The sequence below is a fragment of the Annulohypoxylon maeteangense genome (genome assembly GCF_022496945.1).
Source record: "Annulohypoxylon maeteangense strain CBS 123835 unplaced genomic scaffold GGS22scaffold_2, whole genome shotgun sequence".
Classification (NCBI taxonomy): Eukaryota; Fungi; Ascomycota; class Sordariomycetes; order Xylariales; family Hypoxylaceae; genus Annulohypoxylon; species Annulohypoxylon maeteangense.
This window is the reverse complement of record NW_025953249.1, coordinates 2,279,791-2,303,876: the sequence shown is the minus strand read 5'-3', so window position 1 is coordinate 2,303,876 and position 24,086 is coordinate 2,279,791. Positions and strand designations below refer to the sequence as shown.

The 24,086-nt window shown below is 44.4% G+C and overlaps 7 protein-coding genes across 7 annotated transcripts; 2 read left to right on the top strand and 5 right to left on the bottom strand.

Annotated features, from left to right (window-relative positions):
* Window positions 1-1,451: 1,451 nt before the first annotated feature.
* Window positions 1,452-2,716, bottom strand: GGS22DRAFT_68822 (ras-domain-containing protein). Its single transcript, XM_047967800.1, has 4 exons — window positions 2,508-2,716; window positions 2,330-2,444; window positions 1,977-2,261; window positions 1,452-1,896 (listed from the first exon to the last, which is right to left on the bottom strand). The coding sequence occupies exons 1-4, from the start codon at window positions 2,517-2,519 to the stop codon at window positions 1,655-1,657; spliced, it is 654 nt and encodes a 217-aa protein (XP_047823054.1). The 5' UTR covers window positions 2,520-2,716; the 3' UTR covers window positions 1,452-1,654.
* Window positions 2,717-6,053: 3,337 nt separating this feature from the next.
* GGS22DRAFT_184794 (Molybdopterin binding protein) lies at window positions 6,054-7,271 on the bottom strand (the record flags this gene model as incomplete). Its single annotated transcript, XM_047964226.1, has 7 exons — window positions 6,054-6,379; window positions 6,432-6,730; window positions 6,779-6,796; window positions 6,854-6,948; window positions 7,015-7,059; window positions 7,119-7,127; window positions 7,203-7,271. The coding sequence occupies 7 exons, from the start codon at window positions 7,269-7,271 to the stop codon at window positions 6,054-6,056; spliced, it is 861 nt and encodes a 286-aa protein (XP_047823053.1).
* Window positions 7,272-7,747: 476 nt separating this feature from the next.
* GGS22DRAFT_153429 (uncharacterized protein) lies at window positions 7,748-10,171 on the bottom strand. Its single transcript, XM_047959849.1, has 4 exons — window positions 9,599-10,171; window positions 9,296-9,501; window positions 8,456-9,109; window positions 7,748-8,365 (listed from the first exon to the last, which is right to left on the bottom strand). The coding sequence occupies exons 1-4, from the start codon at window positions 9,783-9,785 to the stop codon at window positions 8,021-8,023; spliced, it is 1,392 nt and encodes a 463-aa protein (XP_047823052.1). The 5' UTR covers window positions 9,786-10,171; the 3' UTR covers window positions 7,748-8,020.
* A 453-nt stretch (window positions 10,172-10,624) lies between these two features.
* On the bottom strand, window positions 10,625-13,427 carry GGS22DRAFT_68747 (methylenetetrahydrofolate reduct). The gene is made up of 3 exons (XM_047967799.1): window positions 13,251-13,427; window positions 11,284-13,065; window positions 10,625-11,234 (listed from the first exon to the last, which is right to left on the bottom strand). The coding sequence occupies exons 2-3, from the start codon at window positions 12,980-12,982 to the stop codon at window positions 11,059-11,061; spliced, it is 1,875 nt and encodes a 624-aa protein (XP_047823051.1). The 5' UTR covers window positions 12,983-13,065; window positions 13,251-13,427; the 3' UTR covers window positions 10,625-11,058.
* A 3,108-nt stretch (window positions 13,428-16,535) lies between these two features.
* GGS22DRAFT_184790 (uncharacterized protein) lies at window positions 16,536-17,735 on the bottom strand (the record flags this gene model as incomplete). Its single annotated transcript, XM_047964225.1, has 4 exons — window positions 16,536-16,822; window positions 16,873-17,059; window positions 17,116-17,427; window positions 17,478-17,735. 4 exons carry the CDS (start codon window positions 17,733-17,735, stop codon window positions 16,536-16,538), a joined length of 1,044 nt encoding a protein of 347 aa, XP_047823050.1.
* A 447-nt stretch (window positions 17,736-18,182) lies between these two features.
* On the top strand, window positions 18,183-21,761 carry GGS22DRAFT_184789 (uncharacterized protein; the record flags this gene model as incomplete). Its single annotated transcript, XM_047964224.1, has 2 exons — window positions 18,183-21,163; window positions 21,227-21,761. 2 exons carry the CDS (start codon window positions 18,183-18,185, stop codon window positions 21,759-21,761), a joined length of 3,516 nt encoding a protein of 1,171 aa, XP_047823049.1.
* A 978-nt stretch (window positions 21,762-22,739) lies between these two features.
* Window positions 22,740-24,086, top strand: GGS22DRAFT_196846 (uncharacterized protein; the record flags this gene model as incomplete). The annotated part of the gene is made up of 5 exons (XM_047965895.1): window positions 22,740-22,896; window positions 22,983-23,365; window positions 23,432-23,764; window positions 23,819-23,911; window positions 23,965-24,086. The coding sequence occupies exons 1-5, from the start codon at window positions 22,793-22,795 to the stop codon at window positions 24,084-24,086; spliced, it is 1,035 nt and encodes a 344-aa protein (XP_047823048.1). The 5' UTR covers window positions 22,740-22,792.

Below are 24,086 nucleotides of genomic sequence, written 5' to 3'. Positions count from 1 at the left end.
GTTCTGGTGCAATTGAAAAAAACCCAATGGCAATTGTTGCAGATCTGGTGGATTCCGTTACAGTCCTGCCGGAGTATCAAACATTGATCACAATAATTGTCGTAACCTGCAGGCTGGTATCGTCTACGCCACTCACCAAGCTGTTCCGGATGATCACGGAAGAATGTCCAAACCGCAACTTGGTCATACTGGTCACTGAAAGGGTTGAACCGATGAGGTATGTTAATGAATTGGTCCATGCTGGCTACCTTGATTGGTACCTAGTACATAAGAAGGAAAAGTCGATTTATATGTTTGAGAAATTAATCACTGCCGTACTCTATAGCGAAATATGGTTAAGACTGATATATTTCGAATTGGCGTTGACGAAAAAATCAGCGTATTTGCTCTTGATATATCGAGTATCCTGATGAATAAGTCTTTTCGGTTGGGTTGAGTGAAGGGGAGCCATTTATCTTCATGCCATCACAATGCTATTGTTTAGATACTGTATTCAGTATTACTGACAACGCTATTGATTGTAAAACAACTTGCTTTGTTCCTTATCAGGTACCTAACGCTGGTATCAAAACTAAGCCTCGGGTCGCCTTTGATACACGACGAGCTTGATATATACCTAATACCCAGGTGGACGCTTTACTATTGCTGTGGTGGTACATGTTTAGTGGTTTATATTTTGGTATTCTCTACCTGAGGACAAGACGACTTTGTTAGAAGAACAAGGCCATTCAAATAAGCATATATTGCTGGGCAACTGAAGCAGATTGTTTCCTACTTCAATTCTGTGTAGGTACGGATTAAGGATGAGAGGTTCGCTTAGAATCCGCCTAATTTTACCAAACTTAACAACCTGATTTAGTTCTACAATACAGATGCCTACTAAGTACGCTGGTTTGAGACTCCTGAACGACTTGACTAGATTCTTCGGTTGCGTACCTAGGCGTTAGTATTAGGTACGTATGCTCTACAACCTTAGTAAGGCAAAATCGGCTTCGGTGAAGCGTGAAATGGCTCGTATGTCGCCATCCCTAACTTAATTTTTGTCATGGCTTTATTTTAAATCGTAATCTTATAGAACTCGCAAGGAGACATTGCACAAAGGATCTTCCAAACCCGGAATTTATGAACTGAGACGCCTGAACTTGAGATGGGGGAATCTATGACATCAAACCACTGTAAAAAAAAAAAAAGAAGAGGAAAGTGAAGAACATTACAAATAGTGAAATGACCAGCAGCAGACGTCACCATCCCCCCATCATCTGCACTGATCTGGACCCTGGGCAAAGGTCCATATGAAGTTATTCTGTGATCTTAAACGTCGTGCCACGAAATCCGCATAGACAGTGTTGTCTTCTCTTCAAGTGGTAGCAAATTAGCCACATGATTTGCCCTTTATTCCATCTCAGATGCTGGTGGTTTGCTCGGTCCCGTGACGAGCTGCAAAATCCCGACTCCTATTACCATGCAACAATTTTGCCTCACTGGACCCGACATGTACGTTCCGGAACTGCCAATATCGTTCATTGCGTCCATGCCGGACGCACAAACGGACACACCCTCATATGTATTCGTGGCTATGAGCCCACATCCTCTCGTATGCATAGCCCAGATCGCCACAAAAACCTATTCGCTCCCGCTCCATCTTTATGCCATCTCATAGGACTACGCACTTGGAGCAGCAGCCGGCCTCGGATTCGCCCTCGTTCATCTCGAACTTGTTAGCAGGTCCGTTCAGGCCACCATTGCCGCCGCTGTTTGTTGAGAGGCCTTGCATGTTACGGTTGTAATGGCGAATTTCTCGTACAAGATCGAAAAATGCCTTATCGACGTTCGTTCGGGTCTTAGCTGACGTTTCGACAAACGGGCATCCGAACTGTTTCGCCAATGCCTCACCATCTAGATTAGATTACATGTTAGTAAGATGAAAATGGATAGCAAACACAAGATCGTAAAGGATTAAACGGGATGAAGTGTACCTTGCCGAGGGACCTCTCGTTCACTCTCCAAATCGCACTTGTTACCGACTACGACCATAGGGAAATAGTCTGTGGGATCCTTGTCTTTGACTCTGAGAATCTGCTGTTGAAAGGTGCGAATTTCCTCGAAACTTTGATCGGACGTGATAGAGTAAACTAGAAGAAATCCTTCGCCGGTGCGCATGTACTGTTCCCTCATAGCCGAGTATTCCTCCTGGCCAGCTGTGTCAAGTACGTCGAGAAGGGCAACTTCATCATCAATGACGCATTGCTTGCGGTATGAGTCTGTTAGGTAAGAATGCGTTAGTCTTGGAAGACGATTTGGAATTTAATATTGTAGTGGTTGTACAAACCTTCAATTGTAGGATCATATTCATCGACGAAGTGACTCTGTATCAATTGAATGGTCAAGCAAGATTTGCCTACACCTCCTCCGCCGACTACGACCAACTTGTACTCTCGTAGAAACTAGATGAGATGTTAGCAGTCAAAATAATAGGGAAATACTCTGCGCAAGACCTCAGTACATACCTTGGACGCCATTGTGAATTCTCCAATTAGCAGCGATGTGTTTCGTCTGCTAAAATGGATCGGATTGGTGGAAGTGGTAGTAAAAGGAGCTCGGCTAGATTGATTCGAGCGAGTGTGTAGTTTTTAGTGAATCGCGACACAATTAAGATTATCTCGGCGATCTCGATGGGAGGACAAAGGGATTTGACGACGATAAATTCGGCGCACGTCTAATTAGGACGAGCGAGATGGACGAATAAATTATTGATCCGCGATCCACGAGAATGAACTCTGCTCAGAAATGGTATTTCGGTATTTCTGAAGGGTCGCTCGATCGGATACTAGTTAATGGTGACGATGACGAAGGATGAGGATTTCGTTAGAAAGAAGTTAAAAACTTGCCGTAAAACGAGCAAGAAAAAAAGGGGATGACGGAAGATGGAATATGGAAAATAAAACGGATTACAAAAGTAGAGATAATTGGAGGTGGGATCTCGATTGTACAAGGGAATAAAAAAAGAGAAAATATCCCGTCGCGTGCGTGTGATGCGTGTCTACGACTTAGGACCGTGGACACTTTGAGATGCAGTGACGGCAAAGAAGGGGAGAGTTGATTCAACTAGAATCAATGGTCACTTTTTTTTTCGAGGTAAAGAGGACTTTCGGGGCGCTTGGATTGATTTGGCTCCAATGTTGCTTGGCCACAGCAAAGGGGGTGGGTCCGATACAAGCACGATACGTACCAGTGGTAGTACTACCTTGTACAGCGTAGCGTAGTAGGTGTTAGGTGGGGCAAAGGAATGATTGACATTGGTTGTTAGAGTTCTCATACGATTTTGGCGCTTTGATTAACAGGCACGGGCCAGCTCGATTAGCACCTCTTCCACTATCTAATTCTAAGAGTGGGTGGCGCTAAGCCCCAAAAGGATATGACCGCTAGCCACTTAGATACATAAACCTACAAAGATAAACCTGGGCGCCTGCTTTTGTAGGTTGCTACCTAGCAGCTACCTACCTGGTCAATAGCTATAGCTACCATAATATTTGAATTGCTTTAGGTAATAGCCCAGTGATATACTAGGTACTAGGTAGTAATTAGATATGGATGTCTGGAGATATTTCGATAATTAAGCGATATACATATGATATACTTACATACCTAGGTAAATATCTACATAAGGCGATATTTGGATTTTAAAGAATATCAAACTTAATCACACTAGGCTAGGTACATGACAATGTCGTCAAAAGAGATAGGTACGTAGATACCAATAAGTAAAGTCTGTGCCGTCCGTTTAGCTGTATGTCTTGCGTCAGCTTCACGCATACTTCTATACATACCAGACATACTAGAAGTACCCAGAATCATGTACTATAGTACTGGTTGATCGATAAACGATTCTAGATAAAGCATATTAACCGACTCTTTTTTATCGATCCCAGCAGCCCAGCTACTTGGGACATCATACATACATGTACTTACTATGTACATCGATAATATAAAAATGTACAGCGGAAGGGAAGGAACTCGCCTCGGTGACCACTTCTACGCAACTTACGCGCACTTTAAGAGCCTTAAATGCGATCCTTCCAACTATGGGATGCTTCAGCAACCTTAAATATCCAACTTGCAAACACCAGGTACACCTAAATTCAGACCATTCCCCCCATCCTTCCCACCATAAACTTTCTAGCCTCCATTTCACCTAATGTTCGAATTCCTACTGCTACCATTCTGTACTGCTAACGCCACTAGTATCCATCACTTTATCATTCGTCTTGTCTTAACTGCTCTCAACAGCTTCTGAGTATCATCCGATATGGATTAGGTAGGTAGGTAAGTATGTGACGAAAATATTAGCTTACATAGCTCCCAGCCTTTGCCGTTGCAAGGGAAGAAATCGGAATCGACATTGTTGAAAACCAACTCATACATACACCATGATCATCGATATTCTATTCCTGCCGTCTACGAACAAGTATAATATAAAATGTACGCCACCTACGATTTGTCCAGCATTTCCGCTGTATTATTGCTTCTTCGAAAGGAACCACACCGTTCTTTTACTATTAGTGCATACCTACTTTATGTATGGCACCTCCAATATCCACCAGCCACCTCCAATACTTCCGCCAAATCCACTAGCGATGCTACCCTAAGCGGTGAACCGACTCGGAACGTCAACCTCGCTAGCCCATCATATTCCCATATTCCCATATCCTTCAACGACAAGACGAGCAGGACGAGGCAGACCAGCCTGACCAGCCTGACCAGCTTCCCCATTGATCAGCCATTCCTACAGGCATTGCCTGCATCCCGGTCCACCATCGCACCGACCTGCCCAACATTATCTATTGTGATAGTGATAATTCAGCGGCGCATCCTATTATTCCGCCCAGCCCGTCTAAGCGTCTAAGCTCTATATCCAGCGATTGCAGCGACTTTCAGTGACTGCAATAGCAGAAGATACTAACGCCAATTTGCCATGTCCTTGTCTAATACAGTATTTACATAGTGCCAACGGTGCTCGGTAAATACCGACGGGATGGTGTTACCTACTAAACGGACCAAGTCACCAGGAAACCCTCTTAAATTTTAATCAACGACAATAATGTGACGCGGGTCTGGATTTTGAAATGAGCTTCATTTCCTTTTCCCAAAGGAAAAAAAAACCGCCTCACATTTTTTTAAAGAAATTCTCCGCCATAACGTAGATCTACTAATTCTTAACGCGATACGCGATCGTGACGGGGTTACCTACCTCTATCGCTTGTTGTCCGTGATGGGTTCATCTCTCCGTTGGAAAAGCTAGAGAACCATTTTAAGCTTTTCTAGAAGCCTGGCGGAACCCTCAAATCTCCGTCCGCTAGCTATCCATGTACATTCTATGTACGTGCTAGTCTCGTTTTTTCTAATGCATGTGAATTTCATGGGTGAGTGAGACTCTAACCGGAATCGTCGTCGACCTCATTAATCACAAGCAGGGATACCGAACCCCGTGAATACAAGCCATACATTATTATATTAATTTGTGCCGTCGTTGAAAAGATCAACCAAAATAATCCCGAACTAGCCTTGACGTCGACTAAACTCCAAGGAGAATATGTCGCAACTAGCAATACTACAAGCTACTAAAGTGCAATGGACGATGTCATCAACAGTCCTATGTAAGCATGTAGGTATGCATGCATGCAAAGCTAAGGTAGGCTTCCTTTCCCCTGGTAATAAACGCGCGTCACTATCTAGATTGCTGAAGTTTAGCGCTCTTTCGTCAAATAGACTTAGCGATATGTCATTCTCAAATAGTATCCTATGGGCGACTTTGGTTTGACTAAATTGTCTTCTAAGTTGCAAGGGATCAGAATAGGGGTTTTTACATATTATTAGCTGGCAGGCTAGCTGAGCCCTGTGTGGTGGAAGACGGAGGCTTAACGGAGCCGCCGAACTAGCCGCGTGATCACCGAAGATCCATTTTAGCTCCTTCTCCATTCATAGATAGACAAGGTCTCCTTCACCGTCTCCGCGAACCCTATGACATACCTAGGTAAGCAATCAAATATCGATAATTATGTAGCTGCCTCTTCCTCATCATCCTCACCTTCCACCAACACCCGACGTCCCTTGACATTTTCGACGACCTCACGAACGAGGCTCTCGACGAACTTCCTGTCTTTGCTGACGAGCGTCACAGTATTGTTTTTCTTCTGCCAACGAGGATAGCTTCCGACCTTCACACCCTTCGGCTCAACCCTAGCCGCCAACTTGGTTAGATAATCGGCGATGTTGCTTTCGGGTAATGGCGTAGAGATGATAACTCTGTAAAGTCCATTACATTCCGGGTCCTCCAGCCTATCGACTATGAACGGTTTGAGGCCTTTCAGCATCGGTTCAACTAGCTAGCATTAACGATGTCGCTTAAGGTAATGAGTAAATCCGGAACTTACATAATTTCGGGACTCCCGGCAAAATATGAATATTCCCATTTACTACCGAAATAGGAACCCAGGCCTTATCGTCGGGAAACAAGGCTTGCTTTGCCAGATCGCGAGATTCGTCGATGGGCAATCGAACCATCCTCAGTCGTGCAGTTTTAACCGGAGACTCCACATCCCAATTGAACTCCGGCTCCGACTCCGTCCTCTTGAACCTACCGAGCTTCTTCATGCGTTCGAATGCCTCTTCGTGTAGTACGAGATTCAATCCAAACGCTTTGGCGATAGATTGGTATGTGATGTCATCGTGCCTGTTCTGAGTAAGCTTTGAATATACCGCAGTGAGTTCGTCAGCTCACGTCGGACCTATGCCACCGCTATTTTGGAGTCAGCGCATCTATACAGATAAAGACCGGACTTGTTTTTCGGTATACCTAGTAACAACTAGATCATAACGATCACTCATTCTTCGAGCAGCCTCTATGATTTCAGCTTCGTCATCTTCGATGACCTCCACTCTCTTCAGACTCTGCAACGTATGAGTCTTAGTATAACTGATTTATAAGACCTATTGAAAAAAATCCGATCCCCTTACTATACCTAGGGAGAAGCACCATTTAGCCATAAAAGCCGAGTTCGTCTGTCATGGTAGGGTTCAGTATTGGTATATATGTGAATGTATCCCACATAGCTTCTCACATCGTGTATCTAGATAACCACGTTAGCCACAGATGAACTCCATATCTCACCGGACCAGATTGGACATGCCTTTCCTCCGAGTACCTCATCGCCTATGATTAGACACGCCGCCGTGTGTATAGTTCTCGAGTTCCGCTCTTCCACAGAAGCCATGATTCTTGACGTTAGACCACTAGACCTGGACCCTGACACAGAAGCGGCAGGGATATGACCTAGAGCAGAGCGAGGCCTGGAAAGATGGCGCGCAAGTTGGGACAAACGTGGGATCATAAGATAGACGTGTTTCGGTATATTATGTAATAATGCTGAGTGTAAAGTAATACAATGCAGATCCGACCTTCCGGGACGTCAAACTGCTGTGTTAAGTAGTAAGCAAGGCGTGCTTCGGTAACGGTCTAAGAACACCGCGGGCGCTTATGGAAAGGATGTGAATGGTTGGGAAGGTGCGATTGGGAACTCGGGGAACAAACGGAAGAGAAGTTGTTCGTCGAAACTGGCACTCCCCTCCCAATCGTCCGGCCCCACCGGTTCCGGATTTGGCGAGCCAGGTAGGCACTACCCCACAGGACCGGAGTATCCTCGGCCTGTGAAGGCTCTTTCTCAAAGACGGAAAACACAAAGATTCATTCAATACATGTCTTGTTTATCCATGCATGTAATTTGATTTTAAGACGACTTATAAATTGATTACGCATAATGTATACCTGGTAGGTGTACCAAGAACTTTTAGTCTACCCAGGTACGCATGTAAAAGAGTCATATAGCGCCCGCAAACGATGTCTTCCCCTCACTCCGATCTCATCTCTACTACCGAGGTCTTCGATTCTTCTCGCATCTTCACTAACCTCTTCACCTACCCCCTTCCCTTTCCCTCACAACCCCATCAAAGCGCCTCGTTCACTTCACTTAACCTTAGCCTTCTCCTTCGCCGCGACCGCGAACTTCTCCGTGATCTCGTCCTCGGTGAACCGTCGCGTGCAGCGTCTGAGCATGTCGGCGCGCTGCTCCATCGTCAGCCGGATCTGCCTCTCGCCGATGGGCACGAGGCAGCGGGCTAGGTGCGCGTAGTCGCGGAGAAGCAGCCGGACCGTGATCTCCAGGTAGTCGATGTTGTGGAACACGAGCGCGTGCTCCGCGCTGTACGTCCCCTTGTTCGCTAGGAAGTGCACCGGGTGCTCTCGCCAGTGCCGTCGCGGGTTCAGGTGGTGCGACGTGTGGTACCCGTCGTTGAAGCAGTACCTGTTGCTCTGTTCGGGGATGTGTTAGTGCCGGGAAGAGTAAGCAAAATGGGTGATTTGGGGTGAACTGGTGAAAATGGTGATGCGGGCTAAACTTACGGGCACGTCTATCAAGGTGATGCTGGATCGGTAATCGGAGTCGGGCTCGTCGGCATCCACAAGGGCATGCTGACCCCAGTTTCCAATCATCAGACCGGCGCGGAGTAACATGAGCGGCAGCAGGAACACGAAGGTCGTCGGACGGCTGTTTATGATGAACAAGGTCAAGATCACAGCATAATTGGACAACTCCCAAAATGCTGTCTTGAGCGCAAACGTAGGTCGATCGTTCCGGAGAAAATAGATGGGCAAGTCGAGCCAGATCAGGACGTAGAAACGTCCGACATAATGCAAAAAGTGCCAGATATTGTCACGCTGATACCGGATGGTGGATGAGAGGTCGTTAGGACCATTTCCCTCGACGTGATGATGCTTCACGTGGTGGTAGTAATACGAATTCCAGGTATGTCCCATCAGAGGGTCAGTAATATACGGAAACGTTATGTCAAACAGGTGAACCCAAGAGGTCTTGCGCAACACGCCGCCGCCGTGTATATGTTGGTGCATCATCAGTGTATACGTGCCTACGTAGTAAACCTGCATGATGAAATGGATGAACCCATGAATATAAGTGAAGTGGTAATAGAGCCAGATCGCGCTGGGCACGGAGGTAGTGAAGTACAGGATTAGGTGGGTGACCATAATCACATCACTATATTATCGTCAGCATTCCTCTCATATCAAGTTTCCAGCTTCATCGTTTGTCTGACTACGACTATCCCAGAGGTAACTTGGGAGATGAACCAGCGATATTGCAACGTACTGCGAGTGTATTAGCGTCTATTGGGAAAGGTAGAGATGTCTAGCTAGTTTGAGGTGGGACATCATTACACATACCCTTGGATGTCTAGCGACATTTTGTGCCCATTTTACATACGGCAGCAAGATGTGCTTGTAGATCACGGGATGTAATCGAGAAGACAAGTCTCGAAAGTCAACTGTGCAGAAGACAGATGGCTCGAAGTCTTTGTGTGTCGGATCGTTAACTGCTCTCATGGAGGTAAGATCGCTCTCATCCCTAGATGCTAAGACATGATTGCCAATGGCTATAACCGAATTCCAGTTAACATGAAGTCCAGATCCCGGGGCAACTCCTTGAGGTCTATCTCAACCTCCTCGTTCGAGTTTACGGAGTGGACCTACTTCCATTGGTAGCTTCTTGGCCGGACGCGGAGGATTCATTATTTACCGTCTTGCCGGAGGACTTCTTGGCGGAGCTCTTAGTAGACGGCCCGGTGTTTTGCTGACACCGTTGAATATCCTCGGAAAGATTCCGGAGGAGTAAGACGTCGTTCGGGGGTAACTCTGGGCTTATGATAATCGAATCCATGATAATTCTGCCCAGCAGAATAGTACATTAAAAATTTTTACCAGGCGAGAAAGTCCGGGGAAATGACAGCTGAAAAGGAATGGGCAAAAAATAAGCTAAACAAGGAACGGTGTAGGCAAGGGGTTGCAGCCGATTAACATTAACTAATAAGTAAATTGTTAATGTGACTGTTGGCTCACCTCGATTAGAGATAGAGCTCAAAAAGAATCTGTAGATGCTACAGATACGTCAACTAAGTCGATGCTAAAGAGCAAAATGAAAATCAGGTCGCATGTTGCATGTTTGTCTTGGTCTTGTACCTAATGCATCAACTAAGATACAATAGGGGTTTTTACATCGTATGGTAGAGATCAAAACAAGACCACCTAGACACATTTTTGTAATGGTATCCCGGTTCAGATCCATTTTCAAATTGGCGCTAAATTGGAAGCGGTATTAATAGTCCACACCGTCCACATAAAAATACATTAAACTTGTCCTGCGCACGTTTCCTAAAGGCGGTCGGCATGTGGTCCGCTTATCAGTTAGTCTAGACTAAAATGGAATAACCTACGGATAGGAGTCTATCGTGTGAGACCCGAAGCTATCGCTTGATACGACCTTGAGCTGCCTGAGTTTGAGCCGCACTGGAATGAGTGTCGGAGATATCGGCGGTATTCGTTCGGAATGAATTGTTATCATATATCATAAAACGCCAAAAATAAAATAAAAAATAAAGCGACGGAACAAGATAGGCAAAATCTCAAGCCACCATAAGGGGTGATCTACGGTGATAATCACACCCACAAACCCTTTCTGTTCCAATTTGGGTTTAACTGTTGAGAGTTAAATGTGGAAGAAGTCCTGAATGTTATCCAATTCATCCAACTTTTGTGGTAGGTGGGAAAATGGCAAAATATAACTCGTTTCTCTTCGTCGCCCACATGCTTCCTTCGAACTAACTTCGCTACCTCGACTTACTGAATGCTGCTCGAATGTATTTCCTTGGTCCAATATACCAAGAAAAACAAGAAATGGTATTCAAAATTCATCATCTGTCATTGCTGGGGGTATCGTTGAGATATGATGCAGCGCAGCCTCTTTTAAGCCTATCCCTTTTTCCGGGGTGCCGTTAAAGCCCTAAACCTGTGCTCCGATTTTTTGTTGAAAAATCTGGACTCCGTTTCCAAACGCCTTGATATATGCTTGTTGTTGAAATGGTAACTCCCTTCGCCTACCAGCCAAATGCTTGTTGAAAAGTTCAATGACGCCGTTCCCTATATCATCGCTAATCTCATGCAGTTGCGATCGCTCCACTTCCATTAACAGCCGAGTTGCCATTCGTCTCATGAACTCCGTTGGACTGCTCCGATCCCCGAAGAGGGGCAGTCATAGGTACATCAATATCTCCGACCGTCAATCCGTCAAAGAGTTCGAAAATAGCTCGCGGTAGATGGAAGTCATTGTTTACTGTGAATAGTATCAGCATTATTCCATACCAGGATTCAATATAGCTTACCAATGTTGACCAAATACCACTCATTCATGATCTTCTCGATCAAAACGCGACTGGGGGAGTTGGCTTCGTGACAGTGAGCCCAATCCATGCCAAGTCTAAAGGCCTCGTCTTTCCAAGCTAAGAAGCTGATACTCTCGACGATTGTGGGCTGAACAATCTCCTTGCCCGGGAAGACACCCCACGTGACCGCGTTAGGGCCTTCGGATGAGGTGTTTGTCGTGAACTTCCCGGATTGGGTCACGGCGTAGTATGATAGATCCGGGTTCGCGTTGATCCTCCGAATAACCTCGGGGAACAAGTCTGGGGATACTAGTAATTCCAGATACGCTTTTTGATAAACATATCCATTGTGTGGTCCCCATCCATACACGGGATGCGTGGACTTGACGCCATCTACTGCGGGTTGAGAATTAATAGTTAGGAGACCGCGTTGGTTGAGTTTGATGAGATCCTCTGTAATTGAATCGGATTCACCGGTTAAAGGGGCTTCGCTCCATGGCAAAGAAGGAATATCTCGTTGGATGTATTTCGCGAACAAAGAAGCGATGTCTCGCACGGATCTAGGCTCGCCCCATCTCTTGCGATTGAACTCGTTGGTGCCGCCTAGGCCGACGCCGTATGCATCCAATTCGCCAAAAGCAGGCGAACGTGAGTCACCCCATCTGCCATTGGGAAATTCATCCCAGTCCTGGGTTCTTGAGATGTATGACTTGTTGCGATTACGCCAGAAGATGGGGCGGACGTCTTCCTCACGTCGACCAAGTGCAAGGGATTGCTTCCACGGCAAGGCTTGTTTACGAGGACGTGTCGTAGTTGGCATCCAGTCCAGCTCTTCCAAGACCATGCGGGTTGCTTGAGCTAGGTTCATGGTATAGAAGTGGAGATGCACGATACCAGCAGACATGATCTTTCGACACAATTGAGCAACCAGCGATTTCCCGACCTCCCTCACGGCAGCATCGTCGTTCTTAATCGGTTCGAGTGCAGCCATCCATTCGTCGGGAACTTTGCAGTTCATATGATTTACTCGCCGGATAAAACTTGCGTACGTCGCGATAGGCATAATTCCGGGCACAATTGGGATGGTTATTCCCCTCTCTCGCACTTTTCCGACCCACCGCACGAAATTGTCGGCGTCGTAGAACATCTGAGTAACAATGAAGGTGGCACCCATGTCAACTTTTTCTTTCAAATGATCCAGAAGCATGTCCTCATCTTTATTGTCGTCGCAACCCTCGGGATAACCGGCGACACCAATATCGAAATGATTGCCGTATGTCGTTCGTATATGAGCGACAAGATCCCTTGCATACTGGAAACCACCATCGACGGCTACCCATTTCTCTTTTTCCCGTGGAGGATCACCTCTTAAGGCCAATATATTAGTGCAACCGGCCTTGTATGCCCTCTTTAGTGCGTCATTGATCTTCTCCTCCCCCATATCGGTGCATGTCAAATGCATGCATGTCTCGAGGCCGAAGTAAGCCTGAGCCTGGACAACCATGTCGCAGGTTAGCTCGGCAATACGTCCTCCTGCTCCCCATGTGATGTCGATAAATTTGGGACCAAAGTCGTACATACGTTCCATACGATCATACAGATTTTGGACACCTTGGGCGGTCTTCGGAGGGAAATACTCGAATGAGAAGGACGGTTGGCCGGTCCTTTCGGCATCGGCTAGCATCTCCTTGATATGCATATTGGGCTAAGTGATATACCGTACGGTAACCAATTTGAAGGTGTAGGGAAGGAGGCGAAGATGGAAGATACAACAAATGAAATCTGCATAGGAAAGGTAGTTAGCATAAGTTGTAATGATACTTTGTGAAGTCAATGTTGACAGGAATGAACAGGTAGAGGAATAATACAATCATGTGTAACCGTGCAACTACCTAAGGGAGTATAATAAATGGTATGACATAGGCATATGGAATAGAAGAGGAAGAAGAAAAAAATAGTTAGCTCACCTAGCAATCTTGTGTGAAGAAGCACATAAAGAAACGACTCCCCCAAATGGAGATGTCTATTACTAGAAATTCGGAAAGAAGTCTATGAAGACTAATTGGACAGAACAACTCCTTTCCCTCCGACCAATTCGAACGTAAAAAAGAAGTAGCGAGGAAGAAAGAAAAGGAAGGCTCGGAAATTCTATTGAAAATGGACGGATCGAAATCCTCAGAGGTTCTGAAAGTATGGAAAGTATGGAAAGTCCCACCAACGCTGCTAGGTACCTCCCCGTCATTCCGAGTCTGGAGCATATTTGATTGGTTAAGTTTCTTAAGTCTAACTATCTTCAGCCACGTCGAGATCCACCCATCAATTCTAGTTGCGGTAAACTAATACTCCGTCGGATGTACTGTACATACCAAAACTCTCACCTTGCATATAAACCTGTAGGTAATGTATGCGGATTATGGAGATTTAGAAAAAGTCCCGCCTATCACCTCGTACGTGTATGCTGCCAGCAATGATTTGTAGAAACATATAAGTACGGTATGATTGAAGAGCAGAACGTGGCGTGCATGTTAGAGTTAGAGTACCTAGTACCTACCCTTGTACTTCCTGACTGTTGGGACATTGGGATCCATCAGTTCAACTATCAACTACATATCGGACCCTGAAATTCGGATTGCAACGCATCCAATCCGTAATAGTCAAAGTAGCGTCCCTTGCATTGGAATTCAAACATATCGTCACGTCCGATAAGAAAAAGCCGCTAAGCATTCATTGTTATCGTATATTAGCCTCCTTCGTCGAAGGTAATTACACTACCGGGAGGGGGGGGTGTTTGGACATGGTCACAGGTATAGTCACTAGGGGTGGACATAATGTCAACTGGTGATCATTAACCCACCGTCACCACGGGAACATAATGTCCGACGAACAGGATCACAGTGCAAAACAATCATGTGTGGCTGATCATAGTGTTACGGCGCGCTACAGTGTTACGCAGCCACTGTTACCAAAACGAAAGGCAATCAATCCCAATGCTGCTGTTGAGTTCAACATTATCTTGCGCTTTAATGATCATGTTCTAGCCACAATGCCATTGAAAATAGACATCATCATTGACAAAACATGATGGCCTTGAATGATCAGTGTGATGTTCTAACAATGCTTACAAGTTTGACACCAGTTGAGAAAATGAAGCTGGTCTCTGTTAGAATATCATTTCATTGTTGACAGTATCTTGACGCTGACACAATGTTCAATTGATGACAGTCTCAATTTTAACACAAGGTTAATCAGCACATCGTCACCAGCAATAACCACACTTGTCGAATCATGATGGTCTTGAGTAGAGGACATACTGTCCGTATCAACAGTGTCATTTTCGCTGGTGATCATGTCAACTACGACACCGTCACCAATGTCCATTGCCATGTCAGGCACATACTGGTCACCACGCCTGGCCGCAATGTCAAGTCGAACATGGTCACCGCAGTCAAGATCAAGACAGTCACGAAATAATCATCCAATGTGGCCATGGTAGTGGAATGGTAGTCCTCTCGACTCAGATTGTATTTCGCAGTAGTGTTATTATGGTTAATAGTACATATGTCTGGTGTGGACAGGGTAATAGATGACAGTTGCTGTCCAGTGGTAATATGATGTTGCTCATGAATCGATTTCGTCTTCACACTGACTGGTTAGTCCGAAATACAATTTACAGGATGATTTATGCTCGCGGGATCTACTCACCATGTTAGATCCCTCATGCCGCAAGAGGAATAACATTCAGAACTCCCATATTCGGTGTTTAATCTCGATCGGACCGCAGTAGCCGATACTCTTTAGGCTCTCTGAGTCATCGTTAGTTAAGTTGTTCCAATTGAATTTATGAGCCACTGGGTGAAAATGAATTGAAAGATTTACCTTAATCCCGAGGAACCTGTCCACCAGCGAAGTCCTGGTAGCGAAACTCTAGCATGCGTCAAGTGCATGACATGTGGTCAGCAGCCGAACTCAACTCAATTACATGTAGGGTGGGATATTTACCTTGATTATTTCCTGTAGTAGTTAAATACATGAACCCGGGTGCGAAATCTGTCCAATAACCATTGTGAAATTTCCCATTAGTATGATTATTCCTCGTATGGTTAGGGAACGAGCCACATACCTCATTGTGAATGATCCATGTATGTGCTGAGTCGAGTTAGTGAAAACCTATCGCCATCAGGTGGAAATTACTTACACGCTGCTATAATAAACCATACGTCAATAGCCGCACACGAATCATGTGAATGAAAAGTCCATGTATTCTAAATCATATTAGCAGTACCACTATGTATAGGAATGCATGAGGCAAATAAACACCGAAAAGAAATAGTATCGTGGGAGGAGGGAGAGAAGAGGTCATTGGTATAAATTATCATTATAGGAAGAGAGGTAGCGAACAGATTTGACATACAATGTTGGTATCATTGATTGAAATAACGTAGCTGTCGAAACGTAGAAGCAAAATCAAAGCTGCGCGATGTTCTAACTGCAGGTAGAATGCGAAAATGCAAGTCCAAGTGATGGTACGAGGTAAATGAGAAACCGAAAAGTATTTTCAACAGTAAAACACACCTATACATGCAGCTGGGTGCGTGCAGTCTTTATGAGAAAAATAGATGGAGATCTTGAAAGAAATGATTGAAGTTGAAGTTGAAGAAGAAATTGAAGGAAGTGGGAAAATGTGTGGAATGTTGAAGTGGGAAATGTGTAGGATATTGGAGTGAGCGAAAATATATATATGCTGTAGTTGTGGTTTCAGTAGGAGTTGCAACTTCCATCTAAAATACATATTTGCGCAGCTATCCGCAATCACATCTACGTCTGCCTAAAATATTCGCGCAGTTGTCCATAATCACATCTACGTCTGCCTAAAATATTTGCGCAACTGCCTACAATCAACTACATTTATGGATGTAATTGCCCGCTTTGGAAACGACTGCGAAAAAGCATACAAACATGTATGTCGGTTGCGATTGTCAGTGCAGCTATATTCATCTATATTGAGCACAGTTGTAGTGCGAACTATGAAGTCCCACCTCTCATTACAGTAGATTTCAATCGTGATGCGAAATGTCACCATCTCTCGAGTCAACATTCTCAAAAATGTACATATATAGCAACATTAGCTAAAAGCGATTTCTCTTGCGTATGGCGATGCCACAACCTACAATAGATAGGTAGATATGGGTCGGGTCTTAAAAAGGGAAGCAAGGTCGAAATTCGTGATCGTACGGGAAAACAGTGCCGCAATCTCAAGCGTTGTTAATTGCTGGTCGTTTAAATGTCGCTGCATCATCATCGGGTTCTCGGAATTTGCGTTTCGTTGTCTGGGGTTTAACCACCGGTTTAGATGAGCAAAGTCTACTCACGTCCTTTTTGCTCGGCTTCGAATCTTTCCATTTTCGAGAACATGCAATGACACTGAACCGATGTAAGCATGATTCCCAGTCATAGTCGTGTTCCGCCGGACGCGCAGAGGCGGCTTCAGCTTCGTAGTGGATGTTCTGTTTAACAAAAGCCCCAATCTCGGCGTAAATGGCTTGCACTTCTCAGCATATGAATCGTTTCACAATAAGTAGGCGTACTTACAAGCACACCAGTCCTGGACATTCTGCGGTGAAGCTCGGATGTTCGCATTACCATCCAGCCATGAAAACAACTTCACAAAATCATCTGGGTTGAAACGTCGATAGAGAGATTTCTGGTTTTGCTGTATATCTCTGTTTTCAGTGAAATCCGTATTCACTGGATCGGCCATTACTTCTTGAAGATGTTTCTGGCCATATACATTAGTATTTCAATCATATCCAAGTGTGCATACTCTGAACAAACCTTCAAATTCTTCATCGATCTACTTTTCCAAGTGTTGAAATTGCTTAGAGTGCGCTTTCTGGCAATGGCTAGTGCATATCCTTGCAAGCTTGCGTCCATTTCATATCCGCGCATGATATGATTTAGCATGGAGGTTACACGGCTGCTGTTTAAGTCTAAGAGGAATACGACTCTTGACACGCCCTGGACATCTTTCAAGTACTGATCAACAATTCCGTCTTGACCATCCTGGATGCCCTCATATTGTCGCTTTTTTCGCAAGTCCCCGGTGGGGATCGGTTGATCATCCTTGCGATATTTCTTAGTGTGAGCCTGCGAAAAGAATTAATGTCTCTGATCATATCTAGTAGGTGAATTCGCACCTCAAATCGCGCCTGGTAAGTCTCCATCTCCTCACCAGGCTCCGGAAGGATTTCTTTGTACAATTTTAATGCATCTGGGATGACTTGAGGTTGACCTGGTTGACCTGGTTGACTTGGTTGATTTGGTTGACCTGGTTGACTGGGTTGACTTGGTTGACTTGGTTGATTTGGTTGACTTGGTTGACTGGGTTGACCTGATTGACCTGGTTGACTGGGTTGGCTGTCATCGCCATCTAAAGTACCACTGCTGGCCTCCATCTTTTGTTTCTGCGCCTTGAAATGACAAAGTAAGGTGAGAAACTTGAAAAGCCAAAGTGCGAAAAAGAGCAAGTTGGAATTAAAATTGAAATCAAAATCAAAATTATGTACGGTAGGGCCATGCTCACTTGGGCGAGAGCCATGTCGTACCTGCCTTAATGCGACAACATGGTGAGTGCTTTGACACGAGGTGTATGAAAATAAGGTTGGAGAAATAGGTGCTACTAAAACTTTAGTGCTAAGGCGTATTTCCCCAACATCGAAAAAAAAGTTCTACACACAAGCAACCTTCATTTCTATTCCCTAATAATAATATTACCTGTAAACATCAACCTCTTCCTTTGAAATCACAATGGGATAAATTCATATATTCAGCACCACATATATAGATATGTACCTACATACAGTTATTATTCTAATTTTCAAAATTTACCATTATGTCTCGTTATGGCTCCCAATCGTATATGGAAACCTGCGCGCAATGCGGAACATAATCGGCATCCCACGCATCCTACGCATCGAACAGCGTTCCGAGTTCGCGAAAATGACATTTTCGATTTCCTAGATGAAAATGAGAATCCAACCGTACTACCGGATCATCACCCTCCATCTCCTATAAACCCTCAAAACAAAGCCAGAAATGGGATTACTGAATGGATGGCTCGAGATGACTTCGGCACGGGTGATAATGACGCCCCACCGGATCAACCTGATGATGTCGTGCAGATTGATACTTCGCCAGATGCTAGTGAAGTCTCGGCGAATGACACCACATATTTGCAAAGGACAACTCTAGATATTACTCGCGATATACTAGAAGAGGTCTTGCCAGAAGAGGATCATTTCAACGGTGCTAACGAGGCGATGCCACCGGATCCAGACGCTGCGAAAATCATCAATGCCGCCCAGGATGCAGAATTGGATGATGCTGGTTTTGACGAGGCAGAATCAGATCTTGAAGTTACATCTCATACGCTCTCTACATCACATACGCTCTCTGCATCACATACGCTCTCTTCTGGGACTTCGCACTTGCCAGATGATTCTGTCAAAGTTTTTCACACTCCGGAACACCAAACGCTGTCTCCTTTCAAAACTATGCTAGCTGTTTGGGAGCAGTTAAACGGAGTTTCTCGCGAAGGTCATAGACAACTAGTGGAAATTTTCGACCTAATAGAAAGCCTCGAAGATGTGAAAAGCGTACCGAAATATAAACCCGTTCTAATGCAGAAGCTCGAAAAGGCCCTCCCATTGCGCAGTATGTGGAAGACGACTTTGAAACTTGACAACACTCTCCTACCTACTCGCACTCGCCTTGAAGAAGATTTACTTTCCTTTGATCTCGCTGAAACCGTATCAGCAATCCTGAATTCCTCCACGATGACAAGTGACATTTACACGGGGATGGCTCACTATACTGATGGCCCTATTCGGAATCCATGGGAAGCACGCTGGTGGGGGGAATCCCTTCGCACTACATCGGGTCAATACTTCTACTACCCTAATAAAACGCCTATTTTCCCATCTGATTTCGTTTGTTGGAAATGCACAGAAGCCTCTTGTCCATTTAAAAACCATGAGTGCGAATGTGAACATCTCGGGCGCGTGAAATATTGCGGGTTAGATTATACTCTAGCAGCCCAAGCAAACAAATCAACTGGGAAACCTATTATACTGGTACAGAAAGTGTTCAAGAGAAACGAGTTACCTCCAGAAATTATAGCAGTTTCAAGTGCGTCGGGAATTTCACAGACGATGCAAGGAGATTCGGAGTTGATTTTAGTCGAAGACCAAGAAATTGCTTTAGATCCTGATGCGATACTCTATCAAATCCAACCAGTCGTCATCGATTATAAATTCGACCCAAGCAACAATGCAAGGCCTCCTGTCCCATTATTCTCGCAGCATGCTATACGTTACGTCTTCAATTACGAGAGTAAAAAAATTCGCCCAGTCAAGATGATGTCACCCCACAGAGGCGAGCTAGAGTTGGATGTTTACGGTCGCCAACACTTTATATTAAATTTCGCAGGCAAACATGTCATTTCGCTGCCATTCCAAATGTTCATGGATGCTTTTGGTCTTTACCGTAACATGTATCGATCGATTCTAGGCATTTACCTAATTGCGGACTTTTTCGCAGAACACCGACGGCTTCGAAAACACAGCATACTGCCATTGGCCCTCGGTCCATATGCTGCTGAACTTTCGGATGTCTTGAAGGGTCTTTTTCATATCAGAGGTCTGGACGGTGGGTTGGAGATGGAAATCAATGGCCAACGCATATTTGTATGCGCTTTCATTTCATGTATCACGGGAGACATGCCGTCTCAGGCGAAATTATCTGGGTGCCTCAGCCATCAAGCAAATAGACCATGCCGATATTGCTTTATCGAAATCAAAAACCGAGAGGACCTTGAGTTTGATATCATTCACAGTGGCCGATATCATACGCATACCGTCAATGACCGTCGCGAGATTTCGCATTCGAAAATTAGTTCAACACAGAAGTCCAAAAAATTCACATTACTCGGTATGCATGACGATAATACATTAATGGGTGTCCTAGATTCTCTTTTTCCTGCGTTAGATATTATTCGCAGTCGGCCACTTGACGCACATCATTCGGAATGTCAAGGCCTCTCCCGTGTCCTCCACAACTTTGTGTTTAAGGATGGAATGTCTTTTCTCACTAGCAGCGCATTGAACGAGGCATCCAACGTCTACCAATCTTTCAAAGGCCCTCCCGGTTGGCAACGACTGCAGTCCCCGAAAAGGCATCTGGATTCTTGGAGGATTCAAGAACTTACCAGAGGCGCCATCATCCTCCCATTTCTTCTCCGCTGTTGGTTAAAGGTGCATCATATTAAAAAGGACCATGGGCAAAGGATTGTCGCACTTGCAAAGGATTATCTAGACACATCAACATATCAGGTTCAAGTCCAAAAATTCAACGCAGCCGATTGGGTGATCGCAATATGTTGGACTTTCGCACGCTCCCTTACAGCGATACTTGGACAGAACCAGACAGCAGAGAAACGTAAGCAACTCAGCAAACGTATCATCGAAGGCAGAAAGGCCATCCAATGTCTCTGCCAGATTAATGCGAATATTAGCCAAAACCGCGCTGATGTTGCGAAAGATCGTGCAATGTCTAAAGCGGCACTTTTCTCAACAGGATATCCTGCCATTGGCGACCAAGACAGTATGGGTAGCCGTGTAGCATTAAACCAAGCAATTATAGCCCCTTCAGTGGCTAGCGGTTCTACAACACGACGCCGAGCAGCTAATCCTCAGGATAAAAACAACCAGTATTTAAATATGAAAGGACTCCCCAACATTCATAGTGGGCTCCATATCCCTGACGTGGTGGCCGAATATGGATCATGTAATCTAGTATCAACGTTACCCGGAGAGAGGAAGCACAAGTAATGACCGCCCAGTTAATGTTTTCTCATTTGGAATGAAGCTGACAATGACATTTATACTAGAGAATATAAGTCAATGATTACTCGGACGAATCATCGCGATGCCGCCAGCACTCTGATGAAAATGGAAAATATTTCACAGACAATCTCTTTCCTGCTATCTGGATGCTTCACAAATACGAGTCCCGAGTTGATTGCTACTTTTGAGATGGCAAGAACCTGGTGCCCATCTCTGACTGAAGCACTTAATCCAAGTTTCGGATTAGAGGATGAGGATGAAGAGCAAGGTTTATCATTTATCGATATCCAAAAAGATCCCGACCATCTATCACCGAAATCGCTACACAAGTTGGCAAACAGGCATGTTGCTGCACGAAGCGATCCTCTTTGTAATGTTGTTTGCCTTCGAACTGGCGAGGGAAGGTATAGCGAATTCGCTACGAGATTACGAGCGGCACATCTTCGCGAGTACGGAGAATATGTACAAGTGATGGACTCTACACCACTGCAATGGTCTAAAAAGTTTTCTTTCACAGACGGGCAAGTGATTTATCAACAGACCATTTCTCACTGGAAATTTTCTAACAGCGCGTTATAGAAAGAAAAGGAATCGTATCTGTTTTTCGATTGAGGATTTCGTCAAAATTCGCAATGAGGATAACCTGGGTTTCACAGTTGCTAAGATTGATGGAATATTTGCTCATAATCGCAGTTCGTCACAGTGGCTGTTCCTAGTTGTTACTTTCACAGAACGTGTCACGCAAGGCATAACATCTGATTACCTTTTACAATGCCCTTTTTATGAAATGACTTCGAAGCGCGATATAGTGGGACTTCCAAGGGTTAGTGAAGAGGCTATATGGATGGTGCCAGGGCCAAACGAAACATTACTATTCGTTGACCATGATGTATGGTCCATGTAAGGCATCAAATTCGCAATATGTTTTAGATCCCTAGGGAATATTGTCGCTAACTTTGCACACATACATACATGCTTAAATACATGGCTATATATTTTACTCGATTCAAAATGATAAAGGCTTCGATTTAACCTTATAACCGCAATAAACAGCTATAACACATGTCGTATCATACAGTTACTTATATTTGTGTAGGTGACGATAGCTTCCATGAACCCCTTTTTCGTCTCATAATTTTACTTCAATCAATATCAAATACTATATTAATATCATTTATAAATGAACGCTTATAACGTAGCTTCCTTTCACGAAACTACTACTTATTTATTTACAATTACTTGCATCGTCGATGACTCATTTTAGGGACTATTGGATATTATCTTTCTACACTTATTAAACTGTCAAGGCAATAACCTCTACCATATCATCTTGCAATGATCTTTCTCCCTTTTGCCTTTTTACACTTTATTTTCTATCACATTCATAATTAAAAACTAACATTGATCTAGTCTCTTGCTACATCTCTCCGTGTTCCCATTCCAAAATATTTTATCTACTTCTCACTCATATCCTCCTTCGCCCATTATCATATCTAAGTACTTTTGCACATATTTATTAAACATTTGCTTTACCCAAATCATTCAATTCCGTCTTAGGTTGCGCCACTCGAAGCTTTTAGCCTTATCATCGCACAGACAAGTTCTACATCATGGATCGATCTACCGCAGGCAAGAAGCCTCGAGCCAGTCAACCGAGTAAAGGCAAAGCCAAAGCCAGTCCTCTCACTGCCGGCAAGGGGTCGAGGTTAAATGAGTGCGCCTTCCTTTTTCATATTACCAACACTCAATGAAATCCCATAGAATTTTAGTGTTATTAAGGCTAATTTTTAATTTCCCCAGGAGTGGAAAGTACGATTCACATGACGATTCTTTTTACCGTGCTTTCAGAAAAGCTTTGCGAGACCGAGATAAATTTCCCAATGGGCCCTCAGTCCCATTATTCTTAGGCTTTCTACGTACGATGGAAAGTTATGACTTCAACAATATGACCAGGGCAATGCGAAAGAATTGGGACGATTTCGCACAACGTTGCCCAATTGCATCAATGATACTTTTGCAAGCAGCACAGGACAGTATTATGACAGATGGTGGTCATTTCATAATTCCCAAGCGCATTGAGGGAGTTGCATATACCAACAAATGCAAGCTTATTGTCGATTTCTCCAAGCCTACCAAGACCAAGACCAAGGCGGGACTGTCTGGACCTATTAAGCATCAAGCTAGTAAGAAACTTGGCATGATCCTACATTCAATTTCACAATCCGTTTACTAACAGTATTGAATGATAGGACGCAAGCCTGCGTATTCTCAAGCTGACCTGAAGTCGAACTGCGAACAAGCGGACGAACCCGGCCCTCATGGTTCTCGGGCATACCCTACGTCTTCGCAACCAAAGGCAGACGAATATGAGGTAGAAAAATACGAGTCAGACTTACCCCAGACAGACGAACCCGAGCCTCATGGCACCCGAGAATATTCTGCATTTTCGCAGTCAGAGGCAGACGAATCTGAGGTAGACGAATACGAGTCAGACTTATCCGAGGCAGATAAACCCGAGCTTTATAATACTTCAGGAGGGTTTACCACTTTTCAGTCAATGACTGTCAGAGAAAATGACTACAGTATGTATTATACATGTTTGATTTTGCAATTAGCTAATAAATATACGTTAATAGGAGGAGAGCCTAAGTCCAAAGCCCATAAGCGAAAAGTCCCTTTAAATCAAGGTACCGAAGAAGAAATAGAACCACAACGACGACCCAAGCTAGGTATGATATAATTTGATATTTAATTTCGCAGTTGTCTAATATAATTTTCACAGCTCGATATTCACCCCCGTCTCTTGAACCTGATGATGAACTTGAGATGCAAGCAATATTCGACAGAATGCAGACAAGAATTCAAGCTATGGAAAGTCAAGAGTCCCAAGAAGAGGAGTTGTAA

Excerpts from the sequence above, each read along its gene's own strand:
- GGS22DRAFT_68822 (XM_047967800.1), bottom strand. Across the intron at positions 2,262-2,329 it reads ATATGATCCTACAATTGAAG|ACTCATACCGCAAGCAATGC; the intron begins GTTTGTACAACC and ends CTTACCTAACAG. Across the intron at positions 1,897-1,976 it reads ACGAGAGGTCCCTCGGCAAG|ATGGTGAGGCATTGGCGAAA; the intron begins GTACACTTCATC and ends AATCTAATCTAG.
- GGS22DRAFT_153429 (XM_047959849.1), bottom strand. The coding sequence starts at position 9,785 with ATGGATTCGATTATCATAAGCCCAGAGTTACCCCCGAACGACGTCTTA. Across the intron at positions 9,110-9,295 it reads AAAATGTCGCTAGACATCCA|AGTGATGTGATTATGGTCAC; the intron begins AGGGTATGTGTA and ends TGACGATAATAT. Across the intron at positions 8,366-8,455 it reads TCACCTTGATAGACGTGCCC|AGCAACAGGTACTGCTTCAA; the intron begins GTAAGTTTAGCC and ends ATCCCCGAACAG.
- GGS22DRAFT_68747 (XM_047967799.1), bottom strand. The coding sequence starts at position 12,982 with ATGCATATCAAGGAGATGCTAGCCGATGCCGAAAGGACCGGCCAACCG. Across the intron at positions 11,235-11,283 it reads GTGGTATTTGGTCAACATTG|TAAACAATGACTTCCATCTA; the intron begins GTAAGCTATATT and ends TACTATTCACAG.